The following is an 18,910-nucleotide window of genomic DNA, read 5'->3' as shown; positions in this document are numbered from 1 at the left end:
AATATTCTTATTGCTTAGTTTTTATGTGGTAGGGTAAATACTCAATCATACCATGTAAGACTATTTCAATCTTGTGTTTCATATAGTTCTTTTATTATTGGCCAAACTGGGCTTCCATACAGTTTTATACATTGTCGTCAAAAGCGGGAGGAAAGTGACAGCACACCTGGATTATGAATTAGCAACTGGCCTGTGACGTAATGCCTCGTGACGAACTCGTAAGTCGTCGCGTATTTCCGAGACTCCTCGCGCCTCTTGAGCGTGCCGTGCTGCTTGTATAACAGCGGTACCAGTCGGTCCGGCGGAGCTGAAGGCTGGGATGGTGATGGCGACCGTCGGTGTCTTACAGTCCGTTTGATTGAGGAAAACTAGAATATAAGCTGTGTGTGTGTGTGCAGCACGAAGCCTGTATAATGGAAGGACGTGCCTTTCCCGAACAAGAACAGCTCCTACAGTTTTTGAGGAGGCTCAAGGAGGTTTTCGACGTCTGTGACGAGGATGCTGACGGCTTCATCCGGGTGGAGCACTTGATGGACCTCGGTCTTCAATTCGGTCAAGGAGACGAGGTGAGAGACTGGAAGGGACTGGGTAACAAAGGACAAATAGCACATCTGCATTCATATTCATCTAATGTTTCCAATATGGTGAATCTGTAATACGTGGAGCTTTTAACAACAGACAAGCTGCCCCGCTTATTAACAGTCACAGGTGTGTTAGAGGTGCCAGCAGCTTATTTGCTGCGGTATGACACAGGACCAGCTACAGGAGACTTGACATCCTCGGTGGTGGCTGACATGCTTTGTCCTGCGTTTCCCATTCAGTTAAACTGTTCCAGCCTCACAACATTAGGAAAGCTGAAGACAATGGGGGCGTTACAGCCTCTGTAAAATTAGAAAGCCTAATAATGCAGCTTTACTGCTTATAGCTACACTTTTTATTAATGATGAAGGTCTTCTGTAACCCCCCCCCCCCCCTCCCCAATAGGGGTTAACTAATACATCAGTCTCGGTGGCTGTATAAAAACAATTCTGAAATCTGATTTTTGCAGCATCATAAAATACATTGTTTAATACAGGTGCTCTGATTTTGTCAGGAAGAGAAACATGTTTGGCTATTTTAAAAACATAGTATTGTACAATATTATCCTAGATACTGACTGTACTAATAGAAGAAAGTGGGCAAATGCAGAATCCTGAGCAGTGCTTTGTTCTCCAGTCTGAATGTTTAGACTGGAGTGAAGAATTTCATTTGTCATTTAAACCTTGATAAGAAACATACAAAGTGAAATGGCTTTACATTCTGTGTGCAAGATCAGATATCAGCGTGTTTGTGTTGTTCCTAAAACACTGTGATAAATGTCGCCCTGAAACCTTCACTGCAGCTAAACAGTTTGTCCACACCTGGGACGAGCGTGTTTAGGGGGATTATGGCAGAAAGCCGAGCCACACGTAGATTTTACCGTGGTTAACCATCGATGAGCCTTGCTTCAGTGGTCAGAGTCGATCATTTAAAGGGTTGGTCCTGGAGATGCACCATATCTTTGTCATGCTTCTGACCCGTTGAGCTGTCAGGGAGCAGCTAAAGAAAAATGTGATGCTATGTAACATTTTATTACAGGCCCAAATATGTGAAGTGATGTAGTATTTTATCAAAGAGTATTTAATATTTTCTGTAGCAGAATTACATAATTTTCCATATTGGATGATGATTTTTGTGTGCCATGATAATAACCCCAAGCAGGGCTATAGTCCCGAACCAGGGACCTAATAATTTATACACAGTGTATATCTGAAGTTGTTGTTCAGGTTTACATAAATAAGAAAGCTATATAAATAATAACTGATGACTTTAAGTGGGCTTAGTCTGCAAGTGTTTCCAGTCCTTTGCTGATTGAGTTTAGGTGGAGTGATGTCTGCTTGTGACTGTGGAGTTTGCTTTAAAGTGCAACAGCGGCTGAAAACCCAGGACACATCACTAAAAATAGCTCAGCCATGCTAAAATGAAGCTACTTCCTCATGTCGCTCCTCCCCTCGTGCACTTCCACTCATCTCTGTGCTCTGTCACCATGGGAACGGGAGCTTCACTAGATCTCCGCAAGTGGATTGGTTGATTATTAAGTAATTAAATGATCTGCTCAGCTGCTCAAAACAACTCATGAGAACACCAGCAGCTCTGCATTTCTGTTTGTTCCAGCAGCGTCTGTGGATCGTGGGTTATACACACATCCTGTATTATTTCATCATATTTTTGAAGACATATTTCTGTATGTTTTGTGTAGAAATTTACTGCTAAAGATGTACATTTTTATATTTTATCATCTAAAACAAATCCTATTGTGCTCATTTTGACCATACACTTGCATGCCTATTTATTAGGTATACCTCGTTACTACTGGGTTGGCTGTCATTTTGCCTTCAGAACTCCCTTAATCCTGCATGCCATAGAATTATCAAGGTCCAGGAAACTCCATGTTGACATGATAATATCACACAGTTGCTACAGATCCCCTATTCCACCCCATCCCATGCTCTATTGGACTGATATCTGGTGACTGTGTAGGCCATTTAAGTGCAATAAACTCCCTGTCATGTTCAAGAAATGAGTTTGAAATTTGTGACATGTGTTACATTCTGCTGCTCATAAAGGGATGCACATGATCAGCAACAACTCTCAGGTACAATGTAGGATTTATGCTCAGTTGCTACTAAAGGGCTCAAAGTATCATAAGAAAATATTCCCACAATATTAAACTACCAATAACACCAACCTGAAGGCAGGGCAGGATGGATCCATGCTTTCATGTTGTTTATACAAAATTATGAGCCTACAATCTGAACGTCACGATTCGACCAGGCAATATTCTGATCTTCTGCTGTCCAGTTTTGGTGAGTCTGTGTGAACTGTATCCAGACTTTCCTGTTCTTAGCTGGCAGGACTGGCACCCAGTTTGACCTGCTGCTGCTGCTGCTGCTGTAGCTGTTCTGCTTCACGGTTTGACATGTTGTGCAGTTAGAGATGCTCTGCTGCATGCCTTGGTTGCAACAAGTGATTATTTGAGTTAGCATTGCCTTCCTTAGCTCAAAGCAGTCTGGCCTCTGACCTCTGGCATCAACAAGGCATTCTGACCCTGTTAATTGGATATTTTTGGACCATTCTCTGTAAAAGCTAGACGTGTGTGTGGGAAAATCCCAGTAATCCCAATACTCGGGCCATCTGGCACAAACAACCCTGTATGTTTGAAATCACTCAAATCACATATCTTTCCCATTGTGGTACTCGATTAGGACTTAAGCAGGCTGTCTTTATTATATGCCTAAACACATTGAACTGCTGCCGTTCGATCTGATCAGATTATTTGCATTGATGTTCAGTTTGAACAGCTGTATCTAAGTGGCTGGTGAGTGTATGTGCATGCAACACTAATGTAGCTTTTTCATTGATTTGCTTCTGACCATAGATAATATAAAGGAGAATGTACCTATAGTAACACCCAAAGACACTAGCATTTCTGTCATCGCCACTTTGGTCTTTGGAAAATAGATGTGATGAGTGAGAGATGGGTCTTAGTAAGATTATGCTTTCGTTAATGATTTGTTATTGAATATACTCCGGTTTTCCTCTTTTTGACAATTAGAATGATCATAATTTACAAAATGAACTTCATGTTTTATTCAGCATGACCCAAAACGATTGGTTTATTCTTTTCAATGCAATATGTGAAAAACATACTCATTTTAATACATAGGCCACCAATACTTCATTGCTGTTGATTTCTTTTTATACATACAAAAACACCTGATATCTTTTCATCTATGTCCACTCAACATGGCAGGCTAAACTATTCATCGCTTTAATGTGGACACGGCCAACTGGGATCTGGTGAGCTCTCTATTCTATATTTAGACGTTACTTTCTTCCCTCCTCTCACTGTTCTCTCTGAAGCGTTGCACATTTCATGTTAAGTAGATGGACATCACTATGTGAAACAAGTGCAACATTTATCAGCACAGAATCCCTCTGGTCTCTCTTGTCGCAGTCGCTGGGTCTAATACGTTTCCTGGCTGAAAGCCTGACACTGAATCATTGTTGTTTTCCCCTTTGGCAGAATTATCTTCTCACTGTATGGTAAAAACAATTTGCAGACCAATTGGAAAGGTCTACCGCTGATGTACTGTGTTGTTAAATGTTTGTGAAACACAAAATCTGAGATATGAGAGCTGGCTGGCAAAGAGCACTCCACTCAGTGCTTTTATTTGGGGAAATTAAAAGCAGCATCCATAAACGTAAAATGAATCCTTTTAGTTTATTAGCTTCTTGTACTTTTCTTTAGCCATTGATGTGCTACATTTTATAGTCTTTGTAAAAACATGACATGAAATGTTTCAGCACTCTGAGCTGTATAAAGACTTATCTGCTAATCTGCCAGTCCATTCCCATCTCTCTTACTTTTTTATATTTTGCACATTTGCACTATTTTAATGTACTCTGTAGTACTTTATGAAGGTACATGAATGAAAACTTATCTTTGTAAGGTACAGGAAGCGAAGCTAAAAGCGCCCCTAGTAGCAGCAGTACCTAGTGACAGATCGAGGTACCTGTATAAGTACAACGAGGTGCTATATTTTTCTAAGGGTGTTCTGTGTGTGTCATGGCGTGTGGACTTGGTTCCCCAGTAGCCTCTCGTTGTCTTCCTTTGTTCTTGTTATTAGTTTGAGCTTGCAGCAGTCTCGTTACCCTGAGGTAAAATTAAATTATTGATAATTGTGTCAGGTTTGTGGTCTCGGTCTAACTTTCCTCACATTTTTCTGACTCTACATAGAAAAAACACCTATTTTTTTTTTTTTAAGAGTTTTAACCCTAATTTAAAGATGCCAAAGTAAGTTATAGTCAGTGTCATTCTTTAAGTGGGCTGCATTTCTAGTGTGCTCCTGTTGGCTGCAGTCTGTATTTCTGTTTTGAGTATTTGTTCCTGAAGCTCTCTCCTGTCTAACCGTCCTGTGAGTGTCAGATCCACAGTGGCGCTACTTTCTGGTTTTGTACAAAATACTGTTGTCATGGTTTTATTATATACATGCATTAAGTTTTGTTGGCATTGGATGGACCTTTTTTGTCTTTTGGATTAAAGTTAAAAATGATGACCCAAGGGAGCCTCTCATGAATTCTAATGCTGTAAGAGGTTTGTAGTGTCTGGTTTCTGCTCGTGTGACATTAAAGAGTCTTCAGGTTTTTGAAGTCAAACCGGTTAGACAGCTGCTGACGTTTACAATTAATCCTCTGTGATAACGTGACACTGAACTCCAGGATGCGTCCGTTTGTGCTTCTATAGATGCTGATATAACACAACTTGTCCCACAGTATACCCTCAGCTCTTAACTGGTTATTTTCATCTTTTTTTATCCTCGCTGAGAAAGCTGAGAGCAAGATCAAAGCCTGTGTCACAGAGTAGTTCCACCACTTTCCACACCCGGAGCTATAATCCTCTTTTGACTTATTTCATCTGTGTGTCAACAGAACAGCGATCCTAAAAGCTTCCATACTTTTACAAATAAAACTACAAATTTGTCACATTTTAGATTTTAGTTGTCAGAGGGAGGGTCACTGTGATTTGCACTTCAGGGCCACCGTAGGTCTCACTCCATTTGAGCCTCCAAAGGGCCACTCTGACATCTGATAGTCTATATCAGGGTAGTAGTAGTAGTACTGTCAGAGTACTCATTGTTGCATATGAGGATAAACATCCCAGATAATTTCTTTTTTCCAGGAAATTTTTCCTTTACAACATAGATTTTCAATTATTTTAATAAAATTTTTATATTTTTTATTTTTTTCAGTAATGTAGATACAAATAAATAGAAAAAATTGTTTTAAGTTTCATTTTGATGTATGAAGATCAAATGGGAGAAAAAAACAGCCCTAATCTAAGGACATCAGTAATAGCTGTGCAGCTTATTATTAATTTTATGCAATAGGATGTTTCCTACTTTACCGTTGCTGTAAGACAGGCGTCTTCTGGAGGGGAAAACAGGGACTCGATACTTTTTATTCAGTCTGCCATTTTTTTCAGAAAAGTAGGATAAATTTGGAGTTCTTTGTGAAGTCTGCTGTTTGGTTTATGTAATCCATAGTTACAGGCAGTCTTTGTGAACCTGGACCCTGGTGTCTCTTCAGACGCCTCTAACAGTAAAACGTGGTTGATGTACTTGTGTGAATCGTCTAATATTTTTCTATGCACACTGAGTACGAGTTACCCTTCTGTGTTTTAAGTAAAGCGAGTTTCCTTTAGAAAAGGCTGACTTTACTTTTGTGTCTTGCAGGTGAAGAAGTTGACAAGGTACCTGGATCCTAACGCTCATGGGAAAATCAACTTCAAAGACTTTTGCCACGGAGTGTTTGCTATCAAAGGTGAGACATGGACTTTGATTGTCCTGCTCTCTGTCATGAGAAGATGTATGAGCTTTGTAACTTTGTAACCTTGTCACATTTAGTTAAAGCTCGGCTAACTGTTTACTTCTATTTAGTTTTCTTGCTAAGCTAAGACAAACATCTGCTGACTTCACACTTGTGTTGTTTATACAGACATCATAGTGTTGTCAGCACGTTCATGTAACTATCAGAATGGAAACAGTCTGCTCCATACTCTTCTTCTAATGCTACATGGCCCATTTTACCTTGAAAATGACAAAAAGAGTTTGGATATTATAAAATGAAACATGTAAACATTGAAGATGATACCACTTTATTCACATAGCTCAAATTAGAACAAATATTCTTACTGGTTTTATTACAGAGGAAACAGTCTGCTTATGTTATTTCCCCTCTTATTATTTACTTTCCTCCCCACACTTGTCCTCCTAGGTTGTGAAGAAATAATGAAGATGACTGTGGGTCCTCGCAGCCATGCCTCCAGCCAGCCATCTGTCACAGACAATGGCTATATATACCAGGTGATTGGATCTTCAGTGGTGCTCATAATTCTGTGGCATGATGTGAAAACACACCCTGAAACGTCTCCATTAATACTGCAAATAATTTTAAAGACATTTTTTGTTTTTGTAAATATGCCAGATGTCAGAGTGAAAGTGGACATTGTTTACATGGAGTGAAGCAGCAATAATTCAGCAGTGAAGCTAAGATCATCGATAACTGTTCATTTAGAGCAGTGTTTAGATTTATATTCATAATAAATGAAAATCACGAGGCACTGATTTCTAACCTAAACACCGGAGTTTAAGTGTCAAAAATATGATATAGTGACTGACTTTTCAGAAACAATTTTTTTATATAAACCTGTACTGCTGGGCTTCCATACAGCTCTGATAATGCTGTTGGTTTCTAGCATGTGTACTACCTTAAATATATCTCAGTTATTTTTGTATCATAAATTTACTGTGTGAAATGTATGTTGCTGTGCGTGGCTGATTATGTCCCTCATAGAGATTAGCCTAACTGGATCGTTGCTTAGCAACAAGAGGATGAGCGAGACAAGAGCGAGACAGAGAGCGAGAGAGAGCGAGAGAGCCGAGGTGTGGTTTTGTCCCAGCTAAAGCATCGCCGTGCTTTCTACATTACTGCTGGAGCTGCAGTCGTATTTAAGCTCTGAGGACACTGAGCCTTCAGGCATTGGGAATACAGTAGATTTTTGTTTTTAGCTCCACCAGAGCAGATGCCATACATTCACGTACACACTCATTAGTGTGATTTGTGACTTTGTATTGGAGATGAGTGAGATGGTGTCCACACTTATTTGGTAAGTTGTACGAATGTGTCAGACCAACTGATTTCTAACTTTTTGAAAGAGAAGATTAGTCCAATAAAGGAAAAGCACACAGACTGGCACAAAGCTTAAAGTTGTGTTTCATTTTATGTGGTGTTGCTGTGTGTGGATGAATGGGATATATTATGTTATTTTGTGTGTATATATATAAATATATATACATATGCTCCCACACCTCTTCATCACGGACAAAAAATGTGTATAATTAATGAGTGAAAGGTTAGCAGTGCCTCAGATGCCATATTATGTCTGTCTCGTGTCTTTATATGTGAACTACTTCCACAATCCAGCAGAATCCTAAGTAAGAACAGAGTATGGAGCCACTGCTTTTACTGGTAATGATGAGAAACTTGACTTTGTGTGTGTGAAAGAGCGCTTGGGTGTGACCTTGCCATGGTACTACAGTGAGGTTAAGCCAGACAGCAGCATGATTTATTAATAATATACTATCTGGGGCACGCTAACTCCCACATGATAAATCGGCCCAAGACGCTACCTCAAATACAACTTCATCATATTCTGTTCAAATCATGATAGCAGGTCAGAATACCGGCTGTACTGCTGTTTCTCTCTTAAAGACGTCGCTTTGTGTCGCTGATTTAAACTCCCCTCTTTGCTTTAGTGATTTCTGGGGAAAATATTTGGCTCACACCTAAAGCTAACCTTAATGCTAATCACAAAGGTCCAAACATTGGATATTGTTAGTAATATCCAATGTTTGGACAATGAAAGTCATCTTAAATATCTTGAGATTAAACTTAAACATCTGAAATTCTTTGAGTTTGTACCTCTCATACATTTAGTATGTGATGGGGTATTGAAACAACAGTAGATTATAAGCAGAAACATTTTTAAATTTCTATTTAAACTACGGTTTAACCCTTAAAACTCAATTGTTTGATTAAATCTGCTAAAATAAGCTAAAATAAGCACTGGAAGGCAAGACTGATTTCTCTAAATAGCCTTTTAATAAATGTAGGCTGACATTCCTGGATCTTATTCCTGGATTCGTCTAAATGCAGTGGGATTCTTTCTAGTTTGAGGTCATCTTTGTATTAGGTTTCTTTTATTGATAGTATTTAGTTTTCTGTTTGTATTGTTGCTGTTAATTCCTTTGTAATTTAAGTCTTGTCATTTTTGCCTTAATTTTTAGTTACTGGTGACCCTGAGCTTATTTTGGCTCCTCATGTCTTATATCTAGTTGTCTTTGCCTTTTGTTACCTGTATTTTGGCCTGTTTTCTTCCTTTAGCTACTTCCTTCCTTCACTTTGAAAGGTTCAGTTTTCCTGCCTCTCTTATTACCTGATTATTCTCAGCTGTGTTTTGTTCCCCAGCTGTTTTCTTCGCCCCTCTTCACCTTTTGTGTTTTTACGCACGGTGGTTCATGACAGTTTCCTTGTAAGCAAGATTATAATCTTGGCATTTTTTATTTGAAATGTTTATTTTTAAGAACTATATATTAAGATGCTGATGATCCTTTGTTCAGTGTAATCAGTGAATAGGCACTGTATCGGTCTTGTATCTCATGCATGATTTTAGCTGTTCTTTGAAGAACTGTTTACGTAACTGTTTACATGTGTTTTTAGTAAACATCTCTGTGTGATGATGTGATTTTGAACTCAAGGGTTTCTGCTTTGAAATTGAGAAAAAAAAAAAGTAAAGTTAACTTATAATTCAATTTGTCCTGTTTTGCTACTGTATGAAGCGATGCCTTGTGTTGGCACTGACAGTCGGTAAATATGCAGATGAAGTTAGAGAAGTGTCTAATGTGACTGAACTTTACAGGACTTCAGAAATAGAAGTAACAATTTTTAATCCTAATTCACATAATTTTGCTTGTATGTTCAGAATGGTGAGGCAAAGCTTGGTCCTCCTATTATCATGTGTACACGGTCCTACCAGGAAAGCACGTGTGCTGATGGCGAGTGCGACATGGACAGCAGCACTGAAAATGCCAACAGCTCTGACTCACTTCACCCAACACAGCAACGCAGGTCAGTCATAACCAGTCTGAGTTGGGACTTTAGGAAGGCTTAGAATTTCTTTTGATTGTGGGTTTGCTCTCTTCCCTTTTATTGTTTTGTTTTGGAATGCAACCCTAGCCGCCTGATTGGCTCAGCGTCTGCGCCCGTCATATCTAGAGAGGAGCAGTTTGAAGACTACGGTGAAGGGGAGGATGTAGATTTTACTCCCAGCAGCCCTTGCCCTGAAGAAGAAACACGAACAAATGGTTTCTCAGATCTTGGATCCTCGCTTCCCTCCAGGTTGGTGTCTGATGAGAAGGAAGCGCTCCCTTAATCGCATGCACACGCAGAATTACATACAAACATGTCTTAAGACACAGTTTTCATACAGAAAAAGACAAATCAGACTTTTTGGCTGTTTGCTTGTCCTAAAGGGAAAAGCACAGGGCTGTTAACAATGGGCCTGTTTGATTTGAATGCAGTGCATTGTTTTAGACAGTACTGCAAGTTTTCTGAACCATGGCTTGAAAAAGTAGAGACTGGAAGACATTTGATTGACGCATGCCAATATGCTCTGCAGACATTGCAAATATCTATAGCTAACAGTGAGAAGCTGACTTTCACTTTTTCAGACATGCTTATTTATATTTGATTATATATGCGGACATTAATCAATTCATTCTTTATAATTCCAGTGCTGGCCACACCCCTCAAAAGATGCGGCAGCTGTATAACAGTGAGCTGCTGGACATCTACTGTTCTCAGTGCTGCAAGAAAGTGAATCTACTCAATGACTTGGAGGCTAGACTGAGAAACCTCAAGGCCAACAGGTGGAGCACACATTCACTCATGTTCATTTCTGGGACTGACCTGGAACTGTCTTCATCCTAAGACTGAATGAATTTCAGATTTTTAAAAAAGAAAAAATGGTGTGTGTTCATCATTGGGGTATCACACTGCTCAGCCTTGAACCCCGGGTCCAAGGGGACCAACGTGGCTACCATGCTAGCCGTGGAACACCTGATTACCCTTTCAAGACAGGGAAGCACTTCCAAGTATGAGGCCTTCATTTTCAGTGAGAAAACGGTGGATTTGACCATCTGGGTTTAGATAGAGATGTTTCAAGTACGCTGCAGTCTTGTTCGTAAGACTGATGGTGTAGCATCAGTACTAAGGCAGGCAGGGAGGAGAGAGCTTAGCCTAAAAGATCAAGCTTTAATTTACCAGTCAGTATAGCACATTCGTACAGTTATCTATTTTTTTGGAGCTATTGGTAATGATAGAAGGAATGAAGTGAAATGACTCTTGCTGCCTCAGCATCGCCCTAATGTAACAAAGCTTGGATTAGCTGTCTTAGACATCCAGCTAAATCCCCTCTTATTCATTCTTGGCATCAGATGCTGCATCCACATCAAAGGGTGAGCTCGAGTTGTTGCTATAGCAACTGTATCCCAATGTGGCGGGATGACTGGTTGTGAGTTTTTGTGTCTTGTGTGCGATGCTACAGCAGTACAGCTGAAACAAGAACACTGACTGTGGTTAAAACTGTAGCGTACGGCAACCACAGAAGAACATTGTTTGAAACCACTGTGTGAATGAAAGCAGAGGTGTCATTGCACTAATTTTACTACCAGCAAATAGAGTTGTAGCAAAGACTTTTGGATGATTAAAATGGATAGTTGAAGCCTGTGTTACTGTCAGTATGTGTGACTCGGTTCCTCTCCTGTTTTTTCAGTCCTAACAGGAAGATTTCCAGCACAGCATTTGGACGGTGAGTGACCTGACGTTCCTCCAAAGCACCTTTTTAAATTCTTGCTGCTCTAAATCATCTGTGCACTGTAGATATCATAAACTGTTGCTTAGTTTTGGCATCTTTCTCGTTACAATATAAAAAATGCAGCCACTGAAGAACATGGTGGTAGTAGACACTAATGCAAAGCATATACAGGATTTAGATGTGTCTGCAGTGTAAATATGATGTTTATATTCTAGATAATGATGTCTCCTGTTTCTCGGGTGTTTTCTCTCTCCCTGCAGTCAGCTGTTCCAGGCCAATCACAGCGTGTTTGGGTCCAGTCAGGGCAGCAGCACAGAGGATCTGTTCACAGACAGTATCGACTCCTGTGACCTTGACATCACAGAGAAAGTAAACACATAATAATCTTCACCTGCTGGAGTGATCCTCTAGCTCATAGCACATCTCCAGAGCAGAACAAGGACTACTGTCACAAACTAAGAGTCTAACTGGTGAAGCAGCAGCAGCCTCGTTTTAGCTAATGAAAAATAAAAACAATGCTGAAATAAATTGAAGTCTGTGAGGTGGGGAAAAATAGTGTTAGTGTGTAGGAGGCTGGATCAATTTAAAACAGGTGATTAATTTCCTGTTAACAACAGGCTGTGTAGAGGCACACTGGGAATGTCTGTATGCAAATGAAGAAGATGCTCTTTAACCTTTAGGCCTTACCTGTGTGATGTGTCACTCAGGTCAGCTACCTGGAGAAAAAGGTGACAGAACTGGAAAGTGACAGTCTGGCCAACAATGACCTCAAGTCTAAACTCAAGCATGACAACACCCACCTTGTGCACAGGTAAGAATACTTGAGCTGGGTGGGTGCTTTGGCTGGGTTTGGTTCCTGTACAAAAAGGCGTGGTATTTATTTTCACACAAATAACATTAACTGCACCTGTTTGATCATTCTTTACATGTGGTGCAGATATGAGATATATGTGATGTGAATTAGTCCACAGATCTTATATAAACCTGTGCAGTATTTTGGTTCTAGCTAACTAGTCTGTACCAGTCTGAATGACCTCTGTGTTTTTGCTTCCAAGGGTTCATGAGCTAGAGGAGCAGGTGAAGGATGCAGAGACAAAGTCTGCAGAGAGTCTCAAAGAAGAGGTGAAGAAACACCGGGAGGCTTACACCAAGATGGAGAGAGATAGAAACACGGAGATAGAGCTGCTCTGTAACAGGTAAACTAACCAGCAATTTACCTGAAGGGAAGTTCCCCCCATAATCCAAATCCTGAACAGGCTGGTGCTAGATTTGGCTCTGACACAAGATCAACTACACATCTGCTGTTAAGGCAGGTATTCTGTAACCATGAACTACCACAGACACTGATTGGCTGTAGGTCTCATGAAATGAAACTGCTGTTACCCTGGTTACCCTGTTACGTTACCCTGCCGTTTCCTGCTATTAAGAGGTGACAGGAAATGAGGAAATGTGCAGCGCAATTTTACAAGCTGCTGTGCTGATCAAAGACGGTCAGCGTTCTGGCACTTTAAAAACACCTAGCCTTACTCATGTCTTTTAACCTCCTAGGACCTGGCGTCCATATATGTGGACATCACATTTTGGGTTGTCTAGACAAAAGTACTAAATTGTGCTCTACAAGGGCCTGACACCCACTTACAGGGACATTATACTGCCACTGTTCTATCAACATTTAAAACAAATGTCCTCATTTTTGGATCTCATTTTTCTCAGAAACAAAAATCGGGTAAAAATAAAACAACAACAAAAAAAATCAGGTAATTCTTTGTTTTTATATTCATCAGGTCCCAATCAGCCCAAATAGCAAAGAGAAATTGAAAATGCATGCCATGAAAGAATTCGGGTCTTAGGAGGTTAAAGTTCACTGGGGTACCTGTGATACCAAACTAAAGCTGTGTTTGTGTTTGTTCACCCTAAGGTTACAGCAGTTAGAAGAAGAGAATACAGAGATGAAGTTGAATGTGTGCAGACTCAAGTCTCAGACTGAAAAAATGGATCAGGTATGCTGAAGTATCTTCCTGTGTCATCATGATGTAATCCTTTTATTATTTTATATAAACTTCATGAGTTTCACCCTGACAAGCTTTTTTCTTTTAGTTTGTCTGTACTCATCTTGGTTGGTGTTTCCATATCTCAAATGTTGCGTATTTTCCTACATGTATCATAAAAGCATGCGTGTTTATTTTTCTCAGCCACTGTTTCCTGACTTGTTTCTTTTGCAGGAGAAGCAGAGGGTGACAGACAAACTGGAGGACACTAGTTTGAGGCTGAAAGATGAGATGGACCTGTACAGGAAGATAATGGACAAGCTCTGGCAAAACCGCCACGAGTTTCAGAAGGAAAAAGAGTCCATGCAGGAGGTGAGACACTCCTCCCAGGCAATCATTTCTATGAAAATAACTTCATTTCCCGCTGTAGTCACCAGGTAAGATAAGAAAAGGTTAATGTGGAACATGTTCGAGTTTGTTTGACCGACTGTTTTGTCTGCAGCTGATTGATGATCTCCGTCGGGAGCTCGAGTATCTGCAATTGTTTAAACTGGAGATGGAACATCCTGGGAAAGGCAAGGGGCTGTCTGAGTTTAACGCCAAAACCAGGGAGCTGGAAATGGAACATGAAGTGAAGAGACTGAAACAGGTCCACACAGAACACACTCATCCTTGTTCTTCCTCATTCTACTTTTAATTCCACAATGGTCAGATTTGTGTCATTTCATTTATTTCTATTTAATCCACACAAAAAATAAATTCTTGAAACATGCATATATCCAAAAAAGGAGCTGCTTGAGCCCTGTTAATGTGTATTGGCAAGTAGCATACTGAAGTAGAGAACTCCCAAACCTGTGTTGATACACTGATGGATCGCTCAGTCCTGCTAACTTTACCTTGCTGTGTAAAAGTCCCATTCTGACCACCTGTAACGTGCGCTCCATTTCGTAACTGCTCTCACATCAATTTCTGTTTCAAACTTTTATGTTTATGTTGAGCTGCAGAGAGGCCAAATATTAGTTTTTAGTTGTAAAGTCCACAGCAAGCCCAAAGGCGCTTTGTCAGGTCAGAAATGCTCTCTGTTGTGTCCTTGTCTGTTTTTCTCTTCCCAACAGTCACAGGGTAATCTCCAGTGTTGGGCAAGTTACTTTGAAAAAGTAATTAGTTATAGTTACTAGTTACTACTTCAAAAAAGTAACTGAGTTACAATATTATAAAAGTAACTAATTACTAGGAAAAGTAACTATTGCGTTATGGTTAACCCTCTGGGGTCCAGGGTGTAATTGGCTGTTTTTGACTAGTTTTGATATTGCCTTGTTTGGTATCATTCTTTTCAGCACAACCTCACATGTCTGAAAATACAGTTTGTTTTTTCATTTTGAAATACTGCATTAGCACAATTGATCTGGAATCAGACAAAAAACATAAAATCAGAGTAGAAAAAAAGTTGCATTTTTTACTGTAACAACCACAAACGAAACATTTTCATAATTTGAAATGCAAATATAAATTGTAAACTTTAAAAATCTATGCACAAGGTTTGCAAACCACAAGGTTGTATGCAGCTATTTACCCCCCCCCCCCCCCCAAAATAAATTTATTAACCATTTCAAACTAGTGTGTGAATGGGTGGATGACTGAATGTGTAAAGCGCTTTGGGGTCCTTAGGGACTAGTAAAGCGCTATACAAATACAGGCCATTTACCATTTATTTACAGAACAATCAGGTGTTCTGCATCAAATTAGATGCCACACAAACTATTTGTGCGAAAATAATTTCTGTCCACTATGAGATAAAGGAGAACATCACAGGCCTGATACCTGCAGGCCTGACAGCAGGAGGTGTATCACTCGTCCTGTTTTCTACCTGGAGACAGCGTTTACACTCTTATCTGCCTTTGGGGGCTTTTTGGCAGCAACTGTGACATTCAGCAGTCGCCTCATTGTTCTGACACACACAACAAAACTATCCACTACACTACACACTAACTAGGATTTGCTATGTCATCTTAAACTGATCATGTGATTGGTTAACCATGACTACTCTATTCTTCCTCAGCCAATCAGCAGCACTTGTGCAATTATTGTCGCCCCCATAGCTCCCAGTAAGCTGAAGGCAGCTTCAACAATCTGTGTGTTGAAAAATAGTTACTGAAAAAAGTAACACCATTACTTTTAACGCCGTTATTCCCATCACTGGTAATGACCATTCATTTGGGCTACCTTGCATCTCCCTGTTAATACCAAACTGGCATTGGTCAGCAGTGGTTTCATACTTGATTAAATTATTAAAACAATATTTTCATAAAGTAAAAATCTTCCTTTCAACTCAGAAATATTGAAGAGAAACCCAAGTGTATGTGATGTTTGGAGGGAGAGTGAGACATGCACCGAGTCAAAGGCAGGCAATCCTAATCACATGTAATGGATATGGCTCAGTTATATTTGTGAGATTTTTCAAGCTCACTGCTTTCTCAAATTCACACACACATCGAGTCAGGACTGGGTCCTTTGTGTCTGTAGGAGAACCACAAGCTGCGCGATCAAAACGACGACCTGAACGCTCAGATTCTCAGTCTGAGCTTGTACGAGGCCAAGAACCTGTTCTCCTGTCACACCAAGGCCCAGTGCCTGGCAGCTGAGATTGACAACGCTTCCAGAGATGAGGTTGGTCTGTTACTGTTGGTTGGATGAAACGGTTATTCTTGATATAACTGCGCTTGTAATGCATTCCTCTTCTCTCTCAGCTTGTGGATGCTTTGAAGGAGCAGGAGGAGATCAACCTGCGTCTGAGGCAGTACATGGACAAAATCATTTTGGCCATTCTCGACCACAATCCTTCCATCCTGGAGATCAAGAATTAAACACAATGCACATTTGTATTAGTGAAGTTGTGCTGATCTACCGTTACCTTTAGTCCGTAAAGTTGTAATCCATAAGATTCCTGTCCTGGCTGAAGCTGATGGAGCTGTTTACACTACAGACAAACACATTCGCATTGTTCACTCAGTGATGTTTTTTTTCACAGATATTGTGCAGGTTTGGTCCCCCCTGTGAGATGTAAATCTTAAGCTGCAGTACAAAATGCAGGAAATGTTCTGTTGGTGGACATAAATATTTTTTCCTGGTGAACTGCAGTACAACAAACAGTTCACATTAAAGCTTTCCTGCATTTCAGCATCAACTCTTTGGGTATCATTGCTTTTACTTGGAGGGTGACACTAACCCTGGATATTTAATCCCTTTAATGTGTGACCACTTTGAATCTGGTAACACATTTTAATGTGTGGATGTTACCACAAATTACTGATGATGCAATAAATGGGCAGTTTTTGGTTTGGGTACAATCAGAATCTGATGTCACTAAAAAGTTAAGGATTACAACTTTACATTGCAGCTAACATTCTGAATGTTTGACACTTGCACACAAATGTATGTACATTACCACAGCAGCTGGTCTCCACATCCACCTGAAGTAAACGCGTCTTTATAAGGAATCACTGTAGAGCAACTTTGCCATTTTAATCTTATCCACTGATGTTTATCACTGTATGTTTGAAAGTACATAAACATCTTTCCTGTATTTTATGTAATTTGGACAACTGTCTTTGACTCACCTACAGGCACCGAGGGGAAACAGCTTTAAGATTTAAGAAGTGAAGCAAATAAAATGGGAAGGTGAACCGTTTCTGTAGTAAAATCAGAAACTAGTTGTTCTGTAGAGATTGTAGATAGCTACACAGTACATGAACACTGATGTAAGCCTTTCTGGTGACACTCAACTTTTCAGTTCTTGTGATCATTTGATTGCGTTTCTAACCCTTTAATTTAGCTGTTTGAACACAGCCGAATGTTTACATTGAACCATACGCTTTTATATCGGTTTTCAGTAGTAGTTCCAAATGTTAATGTCAGTAACTACATGAAGCCTTTGCTTTCTGAAGACTTTTCACAATAGAGATATTTAAAGGTGCCAATGAACAGAATTATGTGCCAAATCATTTGTGTTTTCCACAAATAATCTAGTAGATGAAGAGCATCATACTGCAGAGCTGGATGGCTTACATGTACTTGTATATCAGCCAAATTAGCATGTGTATCTATGAATCCAGAACTGTAACACGCATTTATTAATAGATGTGTAGAAATATGCGCACACCATAAAAACTGCAAGTCCAGATCGCACCGTGCTGTTCTGATCTGAGCTTATTCCAAATTTTCTCACCAAATATGAAAATATTCAGGTTCAGGAAATTGTATTTAGCTTTGCAAGGAAATGAATACATGTGACACATGTGGTGAAGCTCGAGGATTTTAACAGTGTGAACTAATGATGTTCTTTGCATTGAATATAGATTACAAGAAAACTCTGTGGGGCACCTTTAAAATCAGGTTCTGCACTGTAGCCCAACTATGAAATCACATAGCATGTGATATAGTAACACACTTGTTTCGTAGGCAAAGTATATATACCTGGAACAATGATTTTAAAATAGGGTGTAAACATTCTTGTTCTGTCAAAATTCACATGTTCACATTGGTTTCTTTTATTTTTGTACCACACATGGAGCAATGGGTGACTAGATGTGTAAATAAAATCCATTCGCTTAGCACCACAAAGTTGGTCCTGGTTGCTTATTTGTAGTCTTCTTGTCTTGTTACTGGGTACAAAGTAACAAATATGTTAATGCAGGTGTGATGTCATGTTGTACACAGAATGATAGGAATTCTGTCCAACCTCAGTTGGGACATACATACAGTCACTTTAATATGTTTAATGAAGTCATGTGAATTATTAACTGGGTGTTTGTCCCCACGTTACAGCGTTGAAATTTGATTCCTTTTGGGTATTCTTTTTCTTTTTAGCACTCATTTTTACATACAGGAACTGGTCACATGAAAGCATATTTAAGCTCTGTGAAAGCTGCAATTAAGTCACCATATCTAAATAACAGGATTTATTCTGAACAAGTTTGGCCATTAATATCATTAGGTCTTATTTATGTTGGAGTTTCAATAGCAGAACCCCTTAAAAAATTGTATACATATTAAATGGGTGCTGTTTTCCTATTTAAACTATGAGGGATCAAAATTACTGGAAATTACTTGTAGGCCTGTAACTTGGACCATTTACATACAAAGGTAAAATGTAGTGTGGCTTTGTTAGTTTTAGTAAATAAGTTAATTACGTTAAATGAAATACTGTCATGTTTATTACTCAAAAAATTCAAGGAAACACTTAAAAAGTATTTCTCATGTAATTATAAAAATTCAAGTTGATATTGTTTTGGCAGCTGTTGGGTCATTTCGTTCTCAAAAAATTACACACACTGCATTACGGTGAAGATTTTCATCAGCATCCGATGTGTAAATAAACTGCTCGCTTAGTCTTAAAACCATTGCAAAG

General features: G+C 39.5%; 1 protein-coding gene across 1 annotated transcript; it reads left to right on the top strand.

The window, feature by feature from the left end:
* Nucleotides 1-225: 225 nt before the first annotated feature.
* rab11fip4a (RAB11 family interacting protein 4 (class II) a) lies at nt 226-18,115 on the top strand. The gene is made up of 15 exons (XM_063471109.1): nt 226-566; nt 6,315-6,402; nt 6,856-6,944; nt 9,623-9,768; nt 9,877-10,038; nt 10,434-10,568; nt 11,474-11,509; nt 11,776-11,884; nt 12,223-12,326; nt 12,571-12,711; nt 13,434-13,515; nt 13,738-13,875; nt 14,006-14,152; nt 16,027-16,170; nt 16,251-18,115. Exons 1-15 carry the CDS (start codon nt 414-416, stop codon nt 16,365-16,367), a joined length of 1,791 nt encoding a protein of 596 aa, XP_063327179.1. The 5' UTR covers nt 226-413; the 3' UTR covers nt 16,368-18,115.
* The last annotated feature ends 795 nt before the right edge of the window (nt 18,116-18,910 follow it).

The sequence above is a fragment of the Pelmatolapia mariae genome, linkage group LG4, assembly GCF_036321145.2.
Source record: "Pelmatolapia mariae isolate MD_Pm_ZW linkage group LG4, Pm_UMD_F_2, whole genome shotgun sequence".
NCBI classification, from domain to species: domain Eukaryota; kingdom Metazoa; phylum Chordata; class Actinopteri; order Cichliformes; family Cichlidae; genus Pelmatolapia; species Pelmatolapia mariae.
This window is presented reverse-complemented; position numbering and strand designations above follow the sequence as displayed.

What these genes read in the sequence shown, in the direction of transcription:
- rab11fip4a (XM_063471109.1), top strand. Translation starts at nt 414, where the DNA reads ATGGAAGGACGTGCCTTTCCCGAACAAGAACAGCTCCTACAGTTTTTG. An exon ending in ATAGAGCTGCTCTGTAACAG is followed by an intron (nt 12,712 to 13,433) that starts GTAAACTAACCA and finishes GTTCACCCTAAG; the next exon opens with GTTACAGCAGTTAGAAGAAG. An exon ending in AGACTGAAAAAATGGATCAG is followed by an intron (nt 13,516 to 13,737) that starts GTATGCTGAAGT and finishes TTTCTTTTGCAG; the next exon opens with GAGAAGCAGAGGGTGACAGA.